Source organism: Sphaeramia orbicularis, unplaced genomic scaffold (genome assembly GCF_902148855.1).
Source record: "Sphaeramia orbicularis unplaced genomic scaffold, fSphaOr1.1, whole genome shotgun sequence".
Lineage (NCBI taxonomy): Eukaryota > Metazoa > Chordata > Actinopteri > Kurtiformes > Apogonidae > Sphaeramia > Sphaeramia orbicularis.
The window spans coordinates 151,637-174,684 of record NW_021941459.1 but is presented as its reverse complement, the minus strand read 5'-3'; the positions used below and the strand labels follow the sequence as shown (position 1 = coordinate 174,684).

At 42.3% G+C, this 23,048-nt stretch overlaps 1 protein-coding gene across 2 annotated transcripts in view; it reads left to right on the top strand.

Annotated features, from left to right (window-relative positions):
• The window catches only part of LOC115415841 (paired mesoderm homeobox protein 1), a 34,404-nt gene extending 12,034 nt beyond the window's left edge, over positions 1 to 22,370 (top strand). Inside the window, exons 3-5 of one of the 2 annotated variants that reach the window (XM_030129489.1) lie at positions 11,504 to 11,685; positions 16,734 to 16,799; positions 20,935 to 22,370. In XM_030129489.1, the coding sequence (XP_029985349.1) occupies positions 11,504 to 11,685; positions 16,734 to 16,799; positions 20,935 to 21,067 (381 nt within the window). In that variant the 3' untranslated portion in view covers positions 21,068 to 22,370. The remainder of the gene's footprint in view (positions 1 to 11,503; positions 11,686 to 16,733; positions 16,800 to 20,934) is intronic. The other variant, XM_030129490.1, reaches the window with a different exon arrangement.
• Positions 22,371 to 23,048: the final 678 nt, after the last annotated feature.

Genomic DNA, 23,048 nt, shown 5'->3' with positions numbered 1-23,048 from the left:
AACAAATTTTTATGCACAAGTTCTATTCACGTAATTTGTGGCTCAGTGGAAAAGTGACTGTTGGTAATCAGTAAACCTAATCTGGTCTGAATTCAACCAATAGTTTTGCTGCTAAAGTGTAAACAAACAAACAAACCGAACCAAAAACGATCGCCCTTATCTCCTCTTCAGGGGGCGGGGTCATAATGCTGACGCATGTATTAAATATTAATCCTGTCGTCTGATTGGTCGGATCAGTTTAGTTTCTCTTCATGTTTCACGTCTGTTATAGTTAAATATTTAATATTTTTTTATTTTATTCATAGTTTTTTGTGTTGATTCAGGTTCATTGATCAGTTTTAATCATTTAAAGATCATGACGATTTAATTTTCAGTCATTTTATGTCAGGTGACGCCCACATTGTTGTTTCCACGGCGACTGTGTATTTGTCATGTTGTTTGTATGTTGTGTGTGTTTTGTTGTGTCGTTGCTTGCGTGTATTTTCCGTATTGCTGGCGTGTTGTGAGCCCACAGTCTGAGCAGTAAACACAGGGACACGCCCCTGCCTCCTGATTGGCTCATGGCTGCTCTGCAGACTGATTCAGGGCTGTGATTGGTCGACACCGCTGTCAATCACCTTAGGTTTTTATAACCAAGTAAAACAAACCAATCAGAAAAATGAACCTTCCTGTAATCTGAGATCACCTGTGGATCAATGTGGTGGGCGTGGCCTTTGAGTTCTTATTTTAGCTGAGGAGGCGGAGCCTACACTGCAGCTGGTCACTAGGGGGCGGGGTTTCTGTGGGTTCATGTCCATCTGTCAAATCCAGATCAGTCGCCTTACGTTAGCTCGGTCCTAGATCTGGTTCTGGTCTGGTTTGGCTCTGGTCTGGTTCTGGTACAGGTCTAGGTCTGGCTTGTTTCTAGTCTGGTTTGGTTCTGGTTCAGGTCTGGTCTGGTTCTGGTTTGGTTTGGATCTAAATTAGGTCTGGTTCTGATCTGGTTTGGTTTGGATCTGGATTAGGTCTGGTCTGCTTCTGGTCTGGTTCTGGTGTGGTTTGGATCTGGATTAGGTTTTGTTCTGATCTGGTCTGGTTTGATTCTGGTTCAGGTCTGCTTCTGGTCCTGGTTTGGTTCTGGTTCAGGTTTGGTCTGCCTCTGGTCTGGTTCTGGTTTGGTGCTGGTTCAGGTCTAGTTCTGGCTTGTTTCTGGTCTGGGTTGGTTCTGGTTTAGGTCTAGTTCTGGTCTGGTTTGGATCTGGATTAGGTCTGGTCCTGGTTTGGTTCTGGTTCAGATCTGCTTCTGGTCTGGTTCGGTTCTGGTTCAGGTCTGGTTCTGGCTTGTTTCTGGTTTGGTTTGGATCTGGATTAGATCTGGTCCTGGTCTGGTTCTGGTTCAGGTCTGCTTTTGATTTGGTCTGGTTCTGGTTCAAGTCTGGTTCTGGTTCTGGTTTCATCGTTTAATGAACAGAATCACTGTCAGATTAGATCAGTGGAATATTTCTGTTTATTATTTATTATTTGTATTTATAATATTTCTGTTTATTATTATTTGTTATTTGTATTTATAATATTTCTGTTTATTATTATTTATTATTTGTATTTATAATATTTCTGTTTATTATTATTTGTTATTTGTATTTATAATATTTCTGTTTATTATTATTTGTTATTTGTATTTATAATATTTCTTGTTCTGTTTGTTTCGTGCGTCTGATCCAGGTTCTGTTCAGTGTCTGCTGTTTTTTCAGTCGTTTCAGCTCTGTTTCGTGTCTGTTCTGTGTTTTTTTTGTTTTTTTGGACTCAGATCCATAAACCCGCCGATGAAAACACGAGGAGGTTCAAATCTGTTCAATAAAGGAGGTGAAATATGTTACAAACCTTGTCCTTTTTCTCCCGGAGGATTGGACTTTAACGATAACATCTGTGTTCTCCATGAACCTACGTTTCCCACAATCCCCTGCTTCGGTGCCGGCCGTTGTTTTGTCTCTGGGGAGGTTTTCTGTTTTTATTTTAACGCAGATGATCGACTCTTTGTCTGCGATGGTTCTGTAACATGTCGGCTCCTTAAACTCCACATGTTCCAACAAATGTTCGATGAAAACACTTAATTTCCTGTTTCATAAAATGTGACCAGTTGAATCTGTTGGATTTTGATGATGCCTTCAGGTGCAGTCGGGAAGATGAGCTTTTCCATTTGTGAATTTGAAATTACCAGCGTGCTGCGTTCAAGTGCTTTTGTTGTTGTAGTGAAATGAAAAATGTCTGACGCACAGTTTATGGTGACCTGCTACATGGACGTGTTCATTCATCTGATGGAGCTTTTTTTATTTTTTGTAATTTTTAAAAATGGAAATTGCGTACTACAGCATGAATAAATGAACAAAAATGAACAAAATACTCTAAAAATGAACAAAATACTCAACAAAATGAACAAAAGAGCCAAAATCAACAAGAAAATGAACAAAAATGAACAAAATCATGTGTTAATTCATCTGCTACAGCATTTTTTTTTTTTTTCGTAATTTTTAAAAATGGAAATTGCGTACTAAACATTAATAAAAGGAAAAAAATGAACAAAATACTCCAGAAATGAACAAAATACTCACCAAAATGAACAAAAGAGAGCCAAAATCACTGAAAAATGAACAAAAATGAACAAAATCATGTGTTCATTTATCTGATAGAGCATTTTTTTTTTTTTTTTAAATTTTTTGTAATTTATAAAAATGGAAATTGCGTACTAAAACATGAATAAATGAAAAAAAAAAGACTAAAATACTCAACAAAATGAACAAAATAGAGCCAAAATCATTGAGAAAATGAACAAAAATCAATAAAATCATGTGTTAATTCGTCTGCTACACTGATCTGTCTTGGTGGAGGTCTGCGCTCCACAGGTGCTTCTAGTTTTTCAGTTTTGTTTAACCTTACCTTTTTTCTGTTTTTTTTTTTTACCTCTGGCAGTTCACCGCTTACCTTTGTACCATTTCCAGCTGTTTATTGGACTGGAACTGCTGGAATTTACAGACAAAACTGGAAAAATTGGGGTGTTCTAAAACTTTGGACCGGTACTGTGTGTGTGTGTGTGTGTGTGTGTGTGTGTGTGTGTGTGTGTGTGTGTGTGTGTGTGTATATATGTATAGTTATTTGTATATTTGGATAGGTATTTGGGATTACTTTATTCTTGTCCTAACACTAGAGCAGCTGCTGCTTATGCAGAACATTTGCAGATAAGTAACGTCAGAGCAATACCTTATTTTAATAAATAATTTGCATAAACACCGCATCCATGGGGGGGCGCCACTGTAGTTTCACAGGCTACATGACGTCAGAGCTCGGAACTGGGAAAACACGGATCTAGTACGAGTTCACCAAGGTTCTAATAGTTTTGGATTTTCATTCTAGTTTAGTTTTATTTAGTTTTGAATTTTTTTTCTCTAATTCAGTTCATTTTAATTTGTTTTTAGAGCAGGTTTGATAGTTTTTTAGTTTTTATTTTCTTCTAAATGCTTAGTTGTAGTTCAGTTGTAGTTCAGTTGTAGTTCAGTTGTAGTTCAGTTGTATTTCAGTTGTAGTTCAGTTGTAGTTCAGTTGTAGTTCAGTTGTAGTTCAGTGGTCTCTTTTCTCTTCTTCTCTGTGCTCCTATTCAAATCAATCCCAGACAGGACTCTGCTGCTTTAGTCTCCATGTTTCCAGGTAGAGTGGGGACCAGAAGACGACTGGAAACCACAAGTGAACACAAGTGACGGAGCAAAAAGTGTCGTATGGAGACAGCACAGAAAACTGAGAGAGACAAAGAAATCCATTTAACATCAATCTGACATTGACATAATGAAAACAAAGGGAAATTTATCCATAATTTTTATCCGTTTTAGTTAGTTTTGTAAACACACAATACAGTTTCAGTTAGTTATCGTTTTTTCTTTTAATTACAGTTTTTATTTATTTCAGTGAATGAAAATGTTTTTACAATTCCAGTTTTTGTGATTTCGTTAGTTTTCATTGACGATAATAACCTTGAAGTTCACGGGTGGGAAGTCACGGGTTTGACTGACATTCCAGAGGATTTTCACCAGTAGAAGGTTGGAAAAACACAAATTATGGGTGGCCTTGAATGCAACATTAATATGAACCCTTTAAAGGGTCAAAACACAGTAATGAACTAGTAGAGTAGTACTAGTAGAGTAGAGAACGAACTTGAATTGATTGACATTCCAACATTTATTTCAATATGAAGTAGCTCCTTGTTTTGGATAATCCCTTGTGGTCCAACTAAAGCAAAAATGAATTGAAAAGTAAAAATGTGGGTGATTTTCCAACACTAGTCTGTCCCATTGTCTCTAAAATGTCCTGTCAGAGAGATTTCAAAGACTGTGTTTTGGGCCTTAAAGGGAATATTTCCATATTTATCGTGGCCCCTGCTGGTCAGTTTGGTTTCATACTGTTTATATTCTGTATTATCTCAGGTTCTAAACTCACCATCTTTTATTAAATAAAACTTTTATACAAGTGGGTCTGGTCTGGTCCAGTTCAGAACAAGGTTATTATCATTAACAAAAACTAATGAAATGATGAAAACTAGAATTGTAAAAACATTTTCGTTAACTGAAATAAATACAAACTGTAAGTAAAAGAAAAAAGTGGTAACTGGCTGAAACTGCATTGTGTGTTTACAAAACTAACTAAAACGGATAAAAATTATGGATAAAATTCCCTTTGTTTTCATCTTTGTCAGATTGATGTTAAATGGATTTCTTTGTCTCTCTCAGTTTTCTGTGCTGTCTCCATACGACACTTTTTGCTCCGTCACTTGTGTTCACTTGTGGTTTCCAGTCGTCTTCTGGTCCCCACTCTACCTGGAAACATGGAGACTAAAGCAGCAGAGTCCTGTCTGGGATTGATTTGAATAGGAGCACAGAGAAGAAGAGAAAAGAGACCACTAAACTAAACTTAATACTAAAACTAAACTAAAACTAAGCATTTAGAAGAAAATGAAAACTAATAAAAACTATCAAGCCTGCTCTAAAAATGAATTAAAACGAACTGAATTAGAGAAAAAAAATTCAAAACTAAATAAAACTAAACTATAATATCACCACCAAAATTTAATCATTTGTTCTTTGTGTCAGTATCAACAGTTCCTGAATTTTTCATCCAAATCCATCCATAACTTTTTGAGTTATCTTGCACAGACAGACAGACAAACAAACCAACGCTGACAAAAACAGAACCTCCTTAGCGGAGGTAAAAGTCCAGAACTGTTCTAACCTTGGGTCAGAACCAGCGGTCTAAGTTGTCGCCCCCTGCTGGTCAGTTTGGTTTCATACTGTTTATATTCTGTATTACCTCAGGTTCTAAACTCACCGTCTTTTATTAAATAGAACTTTTATACATGTGGGTCTGGTCTGGTCTGGTCTGGTTTGGTTTGGTCTTTGGGTCCTGAACCCGGTCCAGTTCAGAACCAGTGCTCTAAGGTGTGGTGTCCTGCTGGGTCAACTGCTCTGATGTTCTGGTCGTGTTCGTTTAAATCTGGGTCAGATGCTGCTCTGGTGTCTGGTTTGTGTTTCTGATCTGTGTTCTAACTGGGTCTGGATCGGTGTTCTAACTGGGTCTGGATCAGTGTTCTAACTGGGTCTGGATCTGTGTTCTAACTGGGTCTGGATCAGTGTTCTAACTGGGTCTGGATCACTGTTCTAACTGGGTCTGGATCTGTGTTCTAACTGGGTCTGGATCGGTGTTCTAACTGGGTCTGGATCGGTGTTCTAACTGGGTCTGGATCACTGTTCTAACTGGGTCTGGATCACTGTTCTAACTGGGTCTGGATCAGTGTTCTAACTGGGTCTGGATCGGTGTTCTAACTGGGTCTGGATCACTGTTCTAACTGGGTCTGGATCACTGTTCTAACTGGGTCTGGATCTGTGTTCTAACTGGGTCTGGATCGGTGTTCTAACTGGGTCTGGATCGGTGTTCTAACTGGGTCTGGATCACTGTTCTAACTGGGTCTGGATCACTGTTCTAACTGGGTCTGGATCTGTGTTCTAACTGGGTCTGGATCTGTGTTCTAACTGGGTCTGGATCTGTGTTCTAACTGGGTCTGGATCACTGTTCTAACTGGGTCTGGATCGGTGTTCTAACTGGGTCTGGATCGGTGTTCTAACTGGGTCTGGATCAGTGTTCTAACTGGGTCTGGATCGGTGTTCTAACTGGGTCTGGATCTGTGTTCTAACTGGGTCTGGATCTGTGTTCTAACTGGGTCTGGATCACTGTTCTAACTGGGTCTGGATCAGTGTTCTAACTGGGTCTGGATCACTGTTCTAACTGGGTCTGGATCAGTGTTCTAACTGGGTCTGGATCTGTGTTCTAACTGGGTCTGGATCGGTGTTCTAACTGGGTCTGGATCTGTGTTCTAACTGGGTCTGGATCACTGTTCTAACTGGGTCTGGATCAGTGTTCTAACTGGGTCTGGATCACTGTTCTAACTGGGTCTGGATCAGTGTTCTAACTGGGTCTGGATCGGTGTTCTAACTGGGTCTGGATCACTGTTCTAACTGGGTCTGGATCTGTGTTCTAACTGGGTCTGGATCAGTGTTCTAACTGGGTCTGGATCGGTGTTCTAACTGGGTCTGGATCGGTGTTCTAACTGGGTCTGGATCGGTGTTCTAACTGGGTCTGGATCGGTGTTCTAACTGGGTCTGGATCGGTGTTCTAACTGGGTCTGGATCGGTGTTCTAACTGGGTCTGGATCACTGTTCTAACTGGGTCTGGGCTTCAGGACAGGCTGCCGTTGGACGCAGAAGCTGAACATCTGTGATTAATGCGAAGCAGAGCCGAGCACCGAGCCTTTGATAGAAGAGACTGTGGGCTCATTCCTGAAGCACAACGTCACACAGTCCCATAAAGGATCTGATTTCACAGCCTCCAACATCCCATCAGAACCAGCGTCAGAACCAGACCAGCACTCTAAACCCACCCGTGGACTGGGTTTTCACTCACTGTTGTCGACGAAGCAGAAGTCGGTAAAAAGTTTGGTTTCAGTTCCGTTCATGTGTGTTTGGTCCCAGAAGAAACTGCATGAAATAAAACACAAGCTTCAGTTCAGGTTCCACTTTCTGATCGGAAACGGACCGGACCACTTCAATAAGAACATAAAAACTGAGAGATTATATCACAGGTGTCAAACATGCGGCCCGGGGGCCACATCTGGCCCACCAAAGGGTCCAGTCCGCTATGGAGAGAAATGTGCTTCTTTATTCATCAATGAAAAAGAATAGATGTGAGAGCAGAAGACGGTCAGTGTCAGTCACAACAAAACCATCATTTTGTTTAGAAATCAGTCCTCTCTGCTTATGAGTTCAAAACTTTGGTTTAAAACTTCCAAAGTTTGGCTTGTGAATTTAAGTGCAGTTAAAGGGCGGGGCCTACGCCGATGGATGACAGAAGAGTTTCTATTGGTGGCTTTGACCCGGCTCCAGCTCCAGCTTCAACTCAAACCCACTTCTGTTGTGTTTCTGTTACTGGAGCTCCACTGATCGCCTGCTGCTCTGTGAAACTGAAATGTGTCCCATAAGTAATAGATTACACTAAATATCGTCAGTTACAGCCTGTACATGCACAGCCTGAGCAGAGGACGGGATGAGTTACAGAGAGACAGGACACCTGGACCACAGCTGGTACTGGACACCTGGACCACAGCTGGTACCAGGACACCTGGACCACAGCTGGTACCAGAACACCTGGACCACAGCTGGTACCAAAACACCTGGACCACAGCTGGTACAGGACACCTGGACCACAGCTGGTACCAGGACACCTGGACCACAGCTGGTACCAGGACACCTGGACCACAGCTGGTACCAGAACACCTGGACCACAGCTGGTACCAGGACACCTGGACCACAGCTGGTACCAAAACACCTGGACCACAGCTGGTACCAAAACACCTGGACCACAGCTGGTACCAGGACACCTGGACCACAGCTGGTACCAGAACACCTGGACCACAGCTGGTACAGGACACCTGGACCACAGCTGGTACCAAAACACCTGGACCACAGCTGGTACCAAAACACCTGGACCACAGCTGGTACCAGGACACCTGGACCACAGCTGGTACCAGAACACCTGGACCACAGCTGGTACCAAAACACCTGGACCACAGCTGGTACCAAAACACCTGGACCACAGCTGGTACCAGGACACCTGGACCACAGCTGGTACCAGAACACCTGGACCACAGCTGGTACAGGACACCTGGACCACAGCTGGTACCAGGACACCTGGACCACAGCTGGTACCAGAACACCTGGACTACAGCTGGTACAGGACACCTGGACCACAGCTGGTACCAGAACACCTGGACCACAGCTGGTACCAGGACACCTGGACCACAGCTGGTACCAGGACACCTGGACCACAGCTGGTACCAGAACACCTGGACCACAGCTGGTACCAGGACACCTGGACCACAGCTGGTACCAGAACACCTGGACCACAGCTGGTACCAAAACACCTGGACCACAGCTGGTACCAGGACACCTGGACCACAGCTGGTACCAAAACACCTGGACCACAGCTGGTACCAAAACACCTGGACCACAGCTGGTACAGGACACCTGGACCACAGCTGGTACAGAACACCTGGACCACAGCTGGTACCAGGACACCTGGACCACAGCTGGAACCAGAACACCTGGACCACAGCTGGTACAGAACACCTGGACCACAGCTGGTACCAGGACACCTGGACCACAGCTGGTACCAGAACACCTGGACCACAGCTGGTACCAAAACACCTGGACCACAGCTGGTACAGGACACCTGGACCACAGCTGGTACCAGGACACCTGGACCACAGCTGGTACCAGGACACCTGGACCACAGCTGGTACCAGGACACCTGGACCACAGCTGGTACCAGGACACCTGGACCACAGCTGGTACCAGAACACCTGGACCACAGCTGGTACCAGGACACCTGGACCACAGCTGGTACAGGACACCTGGACCACAGCTGGTACCAGAACACCTGGACCACAGCTGGTACAGGACACCTGGACCACAGCTGGTACCAAAACACCTGGACCACAGCTGGTACCAAAACACCTGGACCACAGCTGGTACCAGGACACCTGGACCACAGCTGGTACCAGAACACCTGGACCACAGCTGGTACCAAAACACCTGGACCACAGCTGGTACCAAAACACCTGGACCACAGCTGGTACCAGGACACCTGGACCACAGCTGGTACCAAAACACCTGGACCACAGCTGGTACAGGACACCTGGACCACAGCTGGTACCAGGACACCTGGACCACAGCTGGTACCAAAACACCTGGACCACAGCTGGTACAGGACACCTGGACCACAGCTGGTACCAGAACACCTGGACCACAGCTGGTACCAGAACACCTGGACCACAGCTGGTACCAGGACACCTGGACCACAGCTGGTACCAGAACACCTGGACCACAGCTGGTACCAGGACACCTGGACCACAGCTGGTACCAGAACACCTGGACCACAGCTGGTACCAAAACACCTGGACCACAGCTGGTACCAGGACACCTGGACCACAGCTGGTACCAAAACACCTGGACCACAGCTGGTACCAAAACACCTGGACCACAGCTGGTACAGGACACCTGGACCACAGCTGGTACAGAACACCTGGACCACAGCTGGTACCAGGACACCTGGACCACAGCTGGAACCAGAACACCTGGACCACAGCTGGTACCAAAAACACCTGGACCACAGCTGGTACAGGACACCTGGACCACAGCTGGTACCAAAACACCTGGACCACAGCTGGTACCAGGACACCTGGACCACAGCTGGAACCAGAACACCTGGACCACAGCTGGTACCAAAACACCTGGACCACAGCTGGTACAGGACACCTGGACCACAGCTGGTACCAAAACACCTGGACCACAGCTGGTACAGGACACCTGGACCACAGCTGGTACCAAAACACCTGGACCACAGCTGGTACCAGGACACCTGGACCACAGCTGGAACCAGAACACCTGGACCACAGCTGGTACCAAAACACCTGGACCACAGCTGGTACCAGGACACCTGGACCACAGCTGGTACCAGAACACCTGGACCACAGCTGGTACCAAAACACCTGGACCACAGCTGGTACCAGGACACCTGGACCACAGCTGGTACCAAAACACCTGGACCACAGCTGGTACCAGGACACCTGGACCACAGCTGGTACCAAAACACCTGGACCACAGCTGGTACCAGGACACCTGGACCACAGCTGGTACCAAAACACCTGGACCACAGCTGGTACCAGGACACCTGGACCACAGCTGGTACCAGGACACCTGGACCACAGCTGGTACCAGAACACCTGGACCACAGCTGGTACAGGACACCTGGACAACAGCTGGTACCAGGACACCTGGACCACAGCTGGTACCAGAACACCTGGACCACAGCTGGTACCAGAACACCTGGACCACAGCTGGTACAGAACACCTGGACCACAGCTGGTACCAGGACATCTGGACCACAGCTGGTACCAGAACACCTGGACCACAGCTGGTACCAGGACACCTGGACCACAGCTGGTACCAGAACACCTGGACCACAGCTGGTACAGGACACCTGGACAACAGCTGGTACCAGGACACCTGGACCACAGCTGGTACCAGAACACCTGGACCACAGCTGGTACAGGACATCTGGACCACAGCTGGTACCAGAACACCTGGACCACAGCTGGTACAGAACACCTGGACCACAGCTGGTACCAGGACATCTGGACCACAGCTGGTACCAGAACACCTGGACCACAGCTGGTACCAGAACACCTGGACCACAGCTGGTACAGAACACCTGGACCACAGCTGGTACCAGGACATCTGGACCACAGCTGGTACCAGAACACCTGGACCACAGCTGGTACCAGGACATCTGGACCACAGCTGGTACCAGGTGCCATGGACAGAAACAGAAATACTGTCAGTGCCGCAGCAGTTCATAGGATAAACTCAAACACAACTGAGTTAAAAATCGACGCTCTGGCTGCAGATATTTACTGAATGGAGCATCAGGGGGGTTTAGAAGAGGGTCTACCCAGTGAAGACAGAAAAATACGTTAGTGTAGTCCACCCTGGACAGCTTTGGCGTCTGGTTTTGGTCCACGGGCCGTAGTGTTGGACACCCCTGCTGGAGAACATTTACGATGTTCTACTGTTTGTGTGTTTTAGAACAAAACCGCAGTGAAACAGCAGGAAGATCGTGTTTAATTTTTCTATATCACATGATCATCATTGAATCAACTCCATTGGCTGAGTGAAAAGGAGGCGGAGACTAAACAGTCTGAGCCTTAAATGTCACATGGTTCGACCTTTAGGGAATATGTGGAGGTGGTTCAGTGAACGCATCATTAACAGATGTTTCCCATGATCCTCTTGTTTGTTTGGTGTGTTTTCTTTTTTCTTCTTCTTCAGGTTAAATCGTTTCTAAACGTTGTTGTGTTTTTTGTTTTTTTTTTCAGGTTTGGTTCCAGAACAGAAGAGCTAAGTTTCGTCGGAACGAGCGTGCGATGCTCGCCAGTAAAAACGCCTCCCTGCTCAAGTCGTATTCAGGCGACGTGACGGCGGTGGAACAGCCCATCGTCCCCCGACCGGCGCCAAGACCCAACGACTACCTGTCCTGGGGCAGCGCCGCCCCCTACAGGTAACACCCCCAACTGCACAAACACACAAACAAACAAACAAACAAACTAATGAACAACTAATAAACAACTAACAACCCCACATCAGAGTTAAATAAACTAATAAACAAACTGACATCAGACAAACAGAGGAAGAAAAGTGTGAATTTAAGACTGAAGGGAGATTTGGTACTTTATTGGTTTAACCAAAAAAAAATATTTTCAATCCAAAAAAACAGTGTTTGAATGTAAAAGAATATTTGAGATCCAAAAAATTTCATTTGAACACTTTTTTTCTTTGAAAATGTTATTTTTTTTATTTTGTTGCTTTTTTGATTGAATTATTTTTTGATTGAAAATATTTTTTTGGATTGAAGTCATCTTTTTTGTAGTAGGATGTTTGTGTCTTTATTATTCAATCCCAGGTTTTTTTTTTATTTTTTATTTTTATTGAAAATAATGTTTTTGATTAAAGTAATCTTTTTTGTATGTGGGCCATATTATGGGTATGATATTTGTGTCTTTATTATTTATGTTATTCAATCCCAAAAAATATCACTTCAGTAAAAAAAAAGACATATTCAATAAAAAAAACCTTTTCAATCCAAGAAAAAAGCATTTAAAAGCAATTGTTTGGATTTCAAAAATTGTTTTTTTGCATTCAAGCACTTTTTTTCTTTGATTGAAAAGGTTTTTTTTATTGAAGGTTTTTTTTTTTTTTTAAATTGAAAAATTTTTTTTTTTTTTAAATTGAAGGGATATTTTTTGGGATTGAATAATAAAGACACAAATATCCTACTCCTACAAAAAAGATGACTTCAATCCCAAAAATTATTTTCAATCAAAAAAAAAAAAAAAAAAAAAAAAAACTTTTCAATCAAAGAAAAAAGTGTGTGAATGCAAAAAAAAAAAAAAAAAAAAAAAAAAAAAAAAAATTGCATTTAAACACTTTTCTTTGATAGAAAAGTTTTGTTTTTTTTTATTGAAAGAGACTTTTTGATTAAAGTCATCTTTTTTGTATGTGGGCTATAATGTGGGTCTGATATTTGTGTCTTTATTATTTATGTTATTCAATCCCAAAAAATATCACTTCAATAAAAAAAATATATTTTCAATTAAAAAAAAAACAAAAACTTCACTTCATTAAAAAAAAACACATTTCAATCAAAGAAAAAAGGTGTTCAGATGCAATTTTTTGGGTCTCAATTTTTTTTTTTTTTTTTTTTGGCATTCAAACACTTTTTTCTTAGATTGAAAAGGATTTTTTTATTATTGAAGTGAAGTTTTTTGTGATTGAAATTCTTTTTTTTTTTTTTTTTTATTCAACTTCCCTTTTGATTGAATAATAAAGGAACAAATCTACCTCCATATTAGACCTGATTCTGTATTTTTACAAAAGTAGTGAAAATAAAAACTAGACTGAAAACAAAGTCATAAAATGAAAAACAAACCCAGGGTCAGTGAACGTTGACGAGGATCTGAAGGACGGAAATAAAGACGAAAAAGAACAGAAGGAGAAATCAGACCCACAGGATGAAAACGATAGAAGGTTGAATATAGAAGGGAAGGTGGGAGTGTTGGACGGAGGGATGAGGAGGCGAAGCGCAGACGTTAATGAAAGAAAAGGCGGATGTAAATCAAACCAACAGACGCTGTTATGCTTTCATTTCCTGTGCGAAGCCGCTGGTTCTCCTCATTCCTGGGCTTCATCTCCTCTGATCCACCTGGACTCTGGGCTGCGGTCCGGTCCGGTCCACCTTCACCTGCAGGAAATAAACCCTTCCGCCGCTGGAAGTAGTCCCTCTGTTTACTGATGTCTGTTTAATAATGTGTCCTGGGTCGGATCCTGCTGAGCTCTGGACCTGCACAGGGTTTCAGGGACTTGGATGTTCTTCTGGTTCTGGTTCTGTGACTCTAAGCTTGATGGGAAATGTGAGGCATGTTCTCTGACTGTAAACTAACCCATGAGCGGTTCAGTGTTTTTCTTCTTTCATCGGTCTCTGAAGCTGATTCCTCTTCTCTGTCGTCGTCATTAATCAGATGAATGAATCAATCAATGCAAAATTTAATGTTTCTACACTTAGTTACTTATTTTGTGTAATTTTTAAAAATGGAAATTGCGTAGTATAACATGAATAAATGAACAAAAATGAACAAACTACTCTACAAAATGAACAAAATAGAGCCAAAATGACTGAGAAAATTTATAAAATTGAACAAAATCATATGTTCATTTATCTGATAGAACATTTTTTTTTATTTTTTGTAATGTTCATTCACAAAAATTGTCTAATAAAACATGAATAAATGAGCAAAAATGAACAAAATACTCAACAAAATGAACACAATAGAGCCAAAATTATGTAGAAAAAAAAAAAAAAAAATGAACAAAATCATGTGTTAATTTATCTGCTACAGCATTTTTTCGGGGGGGGGGGGGGGGGCAAATTATATCTGCTTGAACTATAGAAGGAAAAAAATTTCACATTTTACATAATGTAAATGCAAAATTTTGTTTTTAAAGTTGGTTTTAACAGATATGTGAATAAATAAATGGATGAATGAATTAACAATAAATCAACAAAGTAATAATATTGACAAAATAAGCTACAAACTGAACAAAATCAAAGACAAAATAATGAAATATGCAAGAAAATGTTGCAAAATAAACAAAAACAATCAAAAATTTAAGAAAAATGTTGAAATAATTGGTGTCAAATACAGTTCTTCATCTTTTCATGGTCATCAGATATGACTATATTTGGACATTCAGAGGCTCCGTAGTTACCGTGGAAACACTGTCCAATTAAAAAAAAAAAAAAAAAATTATAAAGTGATAAAAAGTGTGAAAATAATAAGCAAAAAACTGAATAAAATAAAGTAAAAAAAAAAACATTAAATAAGAAATAAATGAAAAACAGCCAACATAGTGAATGAAAGGAATATTAACAATAAATCAACAAAATAATAAGTAATATTAACAAAATAAGCCACGAACTGAACAGAATTGAAGAAAAAAATAATAAAACAGGCAAGAAAATGTTGAAAAACAAACAAAATAATCCAAAATGTAACAAAAATTAAGGAAAATTAATTAAATAGCCAATAAAATGAACCAGAACAGCCACAGTAGTCAATAAAATGAAAAAATAAATAAATAGATAAATAAAAATCAACAAGAACAAAATAAGCTACAAACAGAACAAAATTGAAGAAATATCTTGAAATAATTGGTGTAAAATACAGTTCTTCATCTTTTCATGGTCATCAGATATGACCATATTTGGACGTTCAGAGGCTCCGTAGTTACCGTGGAAACACCGTCATCTTCTCCAACACTGATTCACCAGTAAAACCCATGGAGTTGGATCAGTGACAGTGGATGGACACACTGGTTTATGTTCAGATAAGGATAGACTGGACTGAAAACAGACAGTTTTTCTTCAGTTTTCTCTGTTTTTGGTAGAATAATCCTCAAATGTAAATGTATTTCTTTATTTAACCTTCTGGTATCAGGGTGAGCGTATTATACACACTTTACACTTCATGTTATTAAAGGTCAGATTATTTTTAATAAATTGTTTCAGGTCAGAATTCAGAAGTTTTGTAAAAAAAAAAAAAAAACAAAAAAAACCCAAAACAAAACTATTTTTTGCATCAAAAAATGTAGTTAGTTTCCATTCCAAACATGGCATTTAAAGGGTTAAAAATATGACAGTTATTGGGTATTTGGTATTTTTGTTTATGGATCAAATTGATGAAATTCAAAAAAATGCAAATAAAAAACTGAAAACAAACTGTATAAAAACATATTGACGTTACTACGACACGTCTGTTGATAAAAGTGTCCCAGTCACACCTGTCAATCATCTGCTCAGTCTTCTCGTCTGCGTTCGTCTCGTCTCTAACTCGGTGTTTGTGTTTCCTTCTGATCAAATGAACCCAAACATCCTCTGTTTTACCCACAATCCCCTCTGCCACCGTCAGATCATGTGACCGCCCTGACAAGGTGATAATGTGAAAACAAAGCGTATTAAATCCACCGCTGACCTCTGACCCCGAGCGTCACCCGACACCACAGCAACATGAACTGAGCTCTGACGGGCAACATTTTATGGGACTCTGCTGACTCTGGTTCCTCTGGTTCCTCTGGGTCCTTTGGTTCTGTTGGTTCCTGTGGTTCTGTTGGTTCCTGTGGTTCTGTTGGTTCCTCTGGTTCCTTTGGTTCCTCCGGTTCCTCTGGTTCCTTTGGTTCCTCTGGTTCCTTTGGTTCTGTTGGTTCCTTTGGTTCTGTTGGTTCCTTTGGTTCTGTTGGTTCCTCTGGTTCCTTTGGTTCTGTTGATTCCTCTGGTTCCTTCGGTTCCTCTGGTTCCTTTGGTTCTGTTGGTTCCTCTGGTTCCTTTGGTTCTGTTGGTTCCTCTGGTTCCTTTAGTTCCTCTGGTTCCTTTGGTTCTGTTGGTTCCTCTGGTTCCTTTGGTTCTGTTGATTCCTCTGGTTCCTTCGGTTCCTCTGGGTCCTTTGGTTCTGTTGGTTCCTCTGGTTCTGTTGGTTCCTCTGGTTCCTTTGGTTCCTTTAGTTCCTCTGGTTCCTCTGGTTCCTTTGGTTCTGTTGGTTCCTCTGGTTCCTTTGGTTCCTTTAGTTCCTCTGGTTCCTTTGGTTCCTCTAGTTCCTTTGGTTCCTGTGGTTCCTTTGGTTCCTATGGTTCCTCTAGTTCCTCTGGTTCCTTTGGTTCCTCTGGTTCCTGTGATTCCTTTAGTTCCTCTGGTTCCTTTAGTTCCTCTGGTTCCTTTGGTTCCTCTAGTTCCTTTGATTCCTATGGTTCCTTTGGTTCCTGTGGTTCCTCTGGTTCCTGTGGTTCCTATGGTTCCTCTAGTTCCTCTGGTTCCTTTGGTTCCTGTGATTCCTTTAGTTCCTCTGGTTCCTTTGGTTCCTCTGGTTCTGTTGGTTCCTCTGGTTCCTTTGGTTCCTCTGGTTCCTTTGGTTCCTGTGGTTCCTCTGGTTCTGTTGGTTCTAGGTACTTCCTTTTTCTTGCTGATGCTCCTCTAACCTGAACCCTTATATGATCCTAAAGCTGGTATCCGGTGGCGGAGGGGGCGCCGGTGAGAGTTCCACAGAAAATGCTGCCCACAGAGAACAAGTACGCCTCCACTTTACTACACTTTACTGCACTTTACTGCATTTTACTGCACTTTACTGCACTTTACTGCACTTTACTACACTTTACTGCACTTTACTGCACTTTATTACACTTTACTGCACTTTACTGCACTTTACTGCATTTTACTGCACTTTCCTGCATCCACTAACGTCCTGTTTCCTGCTGTTTGTTCACATTTAAATAGATTTAATCTGTTAAACTCTCATTCTAACCAGTCTGTGTTTTATTTTTGCCCTAATCTTTAGTTTTATTGTGTTGTTTTTTAATTAAATGTCATTTTCTTCATGTGTTTCTGATGTTGTTAAAGGACCACGCAGCTGTTTTTGCACATTTCAACCCATTTCCTGCTCCTCTATGTGTGTTTTTTCTTTGTATTTAAGTTTTTTCTATTTCTAAACCAATGGTTCTGTTCCTGTTTTTTGATCAGTCTGGGCAGGTTTTTTCAATCAATTTCTACTTTATCTGAGTAGTTTTATGGATACAGAGCTTACAGTTTAAAAAAAAGCATCTTATTAAAGAAAACGAACCAAATACATGTAGTTTTATATCATGTCTTTTGCTCTGAGGTAAAAGTGAACAGAGTAAATTCAGTCTTTGTTTCTGTAAAAACAAACATTTGTTCAGAAGGAAAAAAGAAAAACCTGCAGGTTAAAGAGGATGAACAGAACAGTCTGAGGACAAGAATAAAACAAACGAGTATAATAAATAAATAAATAAATGAATAATCAAAACCCAATCATTTTAGAATTTCGTACCAGATTAAGGGGTAATGAGCGTTCTAGATTCAAATTCATTCACGATAATAAATCAATCATCGCATTTGTGATTTAATGGAAAAACCGACATCATGCACTTGTGTTTTTTCGACATTTAGTAAATATCGCTAAAGTTTTGCGCATCTGTCCGATGGAAAAGTGGCTACTCTCAGGTGTTTTCACAGAGGGAGGGGTTAAGTCTGTGATTGACAGGTGTAACCACCAGTCACGGATCAGATTCAGATTTGACTGCTGCTGCTGCTGAAAAAAAAAAAAATCCGTTCATGCTGATGTTTCAGAAATAATCTGAGATATAAAAGATGTGTCACATGACCAGGAGGCTAATGACATCACTGGTCATGTGAGACGTGTTTCCTGTCGCATCAGGATAAAAAAAAAACGGTTTTAAAATGTCTGACGTCTGAAACAGAAACGAAGGGTCAGGTGTCGAATCTACAGCCGGCCGATGGTTTTCATCTGGACACGATGGCGAGGATCAGAGGTGGACATGTGCCCAATCAGGTCCCACAGAAAATGTGATTGACAGGTGTGATTGACAGGTGGCTGCTCTACTGTGGGTGTGGTTTAATATTTCCACATGACGTAACATGACTTTTTTAACACAAATATTTGCTAAAGTTTGTTTTACTGAGTCAGTTAGCTAGCATTTAGCATTAGCTCATACATGACCCCTCATGCCCCAGCAGCTCCGCCCCTTTTGTCCATATATGACCACTTCTGACCCAAGTCTAAAACCGATGAAGGTTTTCTGGAGACCAAAGCAGAGCTAAAAGGAGAGGAACGTACTTATGTCTTATTCAGCGTTGGAAGATGTCGAGTAAAATCTGCATAAATGCACTGTAAAAAAAAAAAAAAAAAAAAAAGTAAAAAAACAGGATTATTCCGGCAGCAGGGGTGCCGAAAAAATATTGTAAAATAACAGAAAATAACCATCTCATAAAAATTCAGTAATTTTCCAGAATTAAAAACAGTTTTTTGCCCTAACTTTACATGAGATTTTGCATATTTTTTTGACTTTTTAATGTCTAACATGTTCGAGTGTAAATCAATTGCTAATTGTTATTAGACCATAATTAACAGTTTTCTTAAACAGAACTGTTTTTTTTTTTTTTTGGCAAATTATCTCCATAAAGTGAGTAATAACTAGTAATAGAGCATGTTAAAATTTGAGAAAACATCAGATTAGCTGCATTAAAATGTTTTTATTTCATAGTTTTCACACAGTTTATCACTTTCTGATATTGCGTTTCAAATATACACTAAAAAAAAAACAGAAAAAAAGGGTAATATTCCAGCAGCTGGGGTCCTGAAAAAATACTGTAAAATAACAGAGAATAACCATCTCATAAAAAAATGGTAATTTTCCATAATTCAAATACAGTTTTTTGCCCTAACTTTACATCAGCTTTTGCACATTTTTTTTTGACTTTTTAATGTTTAATAAAGAATATTTTCATGTATTAAAACAATCCAATTCCCTATAAATATTAGTGATGGGCAGTAATTAAAAATTTTAATCGCAAATAATCGCGTGAATTTCTACAATTAATCGCGATTAATAGCATAGTTATACTGGGGGGGGGGGGGGGGGGGGTGCCAGCATCAACAGTGTGTATTTCCTTTCAGTGATATTTCAGACTGCAGTACTCCGCTGATAAAAATAATTGCACATGTCAGTGCTTCCAAACACCTGTGTCCTCCCCCCCCCACCATCTGAAGACATTTACAATGAAAATGTCCATGGAACAGACCGCTACTGTTACGCATGTTTATGTCCACACATGTTTATGTACGCTTGTGAGTGATTGACAGGAGTCTTAGTCCCACTAATCAGTACTAATACTAATAAGAACAATAATATGTGATGTTCAGTTGTTCAAAGTAAACAAAGGGGGCCCTCTAGTGGTGGGAATAAATTGTACTAACGTATGTTTTGTCCTTGCGGTGTTCCCGTAGTCAGTTCAGACATAAGAAGGAACTAACAGACACGTTTCTTTCACTCTGTTTGTATGGCCCCAAAAACGTTTGCCTGTGAGTATTTTCTGTTCAGTTGTTGTCAGAATGAATAGTATCAAATACCGCTGATGTGAACCTTTGTTACTGAATAAAAAGACGGGTTAATTTAAGAAAATCTTAAATTAATCTGTAAATGCTAATCGTTAGCGTGTCTATGGATTTTCCCATTCAAGTTAGCATCAAGCTAGCGGTCTTTTTCCCATTCATTTAAATGTATAATGCCATGTAAATGTGCTAAGGCAGTGAACAGAACTCAGACAGATTTAGTTTGTATGTGTCAGTTTTACAGTGAGTCTACAGGAACAGATTTGGACACAAGTTTTGGGCTTTTCCTGGTAAACCTGTTGTCTATCTGCAGCTAATCGCTACACGCACACAAGCAGAAGAATAGGAGTTAGAAAAATTACTGTCCTCACTAAGACGTCTGTAGCTTAAACATGTTAATAACACACTGTAATAACCACATCCAAAATAACCTCATAAACATGTTTCTAACGACACGTTTACATGTGAAATTATTTATCAAACAACAGAATGACTGACACATACAGGCGCTGAACTGCAGCAGTTAAACAGTTTGGTTCAGCATTAGTCGGAACAGTTCGCTCTTTTCTCCTCTCAGCTCGTGCACAGTTCACACAGAGCACCGGTGTGTGGAGCGCCAAAATAAAAGCATGAGTTTCAAAATAAGAGTCTGTATGTATAAATGAACTCAGACTTGCCTGAAAGGCAGAACGGCATTAACGGGAGAATTAAAAAATCGTTGGCGTTATTTAATGAATGTGTTAACGTGGTAATAATGCGTTAACTTGCCCAGCCCTAGTTAATTTCCATTTGACATGTAAAATCAGTCTGTTTTTGTCATTTCATTGATATTTTCCTGTATCTTAAAAATACAGGAAAAATCTGTAAAATAAACAGTGAAAATTCTGTTAAACTACAGATTTTTTTTTACAGTGTATGATGATGAAATATTTACTTATTTCGACCAAAAAAACAATGTGAAACCGGTGATGTCACGGTTGCTCCGCCCACTGCTTTTATAAACGTTATAATTTCCCTGGTTTTGACCCTGGACAGTTGGACAGACCTGAACTCGTCCTGTTCCTTTAAATCGTTTTCCGACTGTAAACTCGTTCAAGTCCAGGTTCGTTCCATCTGCGTCTGAAACGCTGTCGATGCGTCACGTGGTCCGACGTAGACCCACAGGAGGTCGTGGACCTCCAGGACCGGGTCGGTGTCCTCAGACTGTGTCCTGTGTGTTTCCACAGCTGGTCCAGGTGATCTGACCTGTCCTGTTTTTTCCCTCCCCCGTCTCTCAGCGCCATGGCGACGTACCCGCCCACCTGCTCCAACACCAACACGTCTCAGGGCATGAACATGGCCAACAGCATCGCCAACCTGAGGCTCAAAGCCAAGGAGTACAGCCTCAACCAGGTCCCCACCGTCAACTGAGACCCGGGCCCGGACCTGGACCCGGGCCTGCTCCTCGGACCCGGACCTGGCCCTGCTCCTAGGACACAGTCCCAGCCCTGCTCCTTGGACCCGGACCAAGTCCTGGTCCTAGACCCGGACCCGGCCTTGCTCCTCAGACCTGGTCCTGCTCCTTGGACCCGATCCCGGTCCCAGTGCCCCTGCCAGACCTGACCCTACTCCTCGGTCCTGGACCTGGCCCTGCTTCTCGGTCCAGGTCCTGTATCTGGCCCTGCTCCTCAGACCCGGGCCCAACCCTGGTCCTCGGACCCGGTCCTGGTCCCAGACCTGGACCCGGCCCTGCACCTTGGACCTGGACCCAAATCCGGCTTTGCTCCTTGGACCAGGGCTTGCTCCTTGGAGCCACACCAGGACCCGGTCCTGCTCCCTGGATCAGACTCGACCATGTTCTTCAGACCCGGACCGGGACTTGGTCCTGGTCTTGGACCTGGCCTGCTCCATGGAACCAGACCTGCTTCTTGGTCCTGAAGTAGGACCTGGCCCTGCTACTTGGACCTGGACCCGGACTTGGCCCTGCTCATCGGTCCTGGTCTTGGACCTGGCCCTGCTCCTCAGACCCGGGCCCAACCCTGCTCCTCGGACCTGGTCCTGGTCCCAGACCCGGACTCGGTCCTGCACCTTGGACCTGGACCCAAACCCGGCTTTGCTCCTTGGACCAGACTCGGCCATGCTCTTCGGACCCGGACCGGGACTTGGTCCTGCTCATGGACCCGGACCTGCTTCTTGGTCCTGGTTTTGGACCTGGCCCTGCTCCTTGGACCTGGGCCTGGCCCTGCTCTTTGGACCTGGACCTGGCCCTGCTCTTTGGTCCTGGACCTGGCCCTGGTCCTGGTCCCACCTGCACCTGGACCAGGTCTTGGTCTTGTCTCCAAACTTGCGCCTGGTTTTGTTTCGTCTCTGGAGGCGTTTCGTCTTTTTTTTAATCTCGTCCTCGGACTCAGAAGACGCAGACTCGCGTTGGGACGATGCGGATTTTCCTTGAATGGATAAACTGAACGGATAAACATCTACTCTGCAGACACAGACTTCCCCTGCGTAGACGACGGGGACATTTATACCTGTTCTAGTTTGGTTTTTGTCGTTTTTTCTTTCCTTTTATACCACTGAGCTTCCACACTTTCACACCTTGTGTTTGTTCATGTACTCGTCCAGTATACAGGATGTATGTCTGAACCCAAACCCAGTAGATCCTCCTCATTCCTTTATCATATCCTTTATTTGTAACAGAATAAAACTTGTATATGAATAAAAATGCATCTCAACAGCTCTAGTTTTTCTCCTTTTTAGAACATGTGAGATGAAAAACCAAGCAGACTGACGTGAAAACAGCTGCTTTTAGTTTCAGCCCAGTGTCCTGACGCAGGAAAATCACACGTGATGATGAATCTGACATCAGAGACCACAGGACCTCATTTAACCAGTCGGGACAGAACTACAGGATGTTACCATGGAAACGAGTGAGCGTCTCAGGTTCAGGAGGAGGCGGCTCCAACTCCAACAACTTCCTGTTTTCTGTAGAAAACCGTCAGGTGTTCGTTCAGAATGTTGTCGACTCAGACGAAAACAAAACAACGACCCGTTTCTCAGTAACGTTTGACGGATCTGACCCGGGCTCGTTCCAGATCCAGAACCTTCTGTCTGTCATGTTCTGGTTGTGGGCGTGGTCTTATCCCAGAGGCTTTAACCTCATCCAATCAGACGAATTAAATGACGACACACGAGCGTAGAAGAGCCTTAAACACACGTTGGAGGCGGAGTTTGGTGTTTTATAAAGTCCTTATAGAATGATCTGAACGACTGGATGGAACTCAGGTTCTGGGAGGAGAACCGTCAACGACAGAAAAAGAACAAATCATCTGTGTCGGGTGTCAAACATGTGGCCCGCGGGCCAAAACTGGCCTGCCTAAGGGTCTAGTCTGGTCCATGGATGAACCTGTTCCAC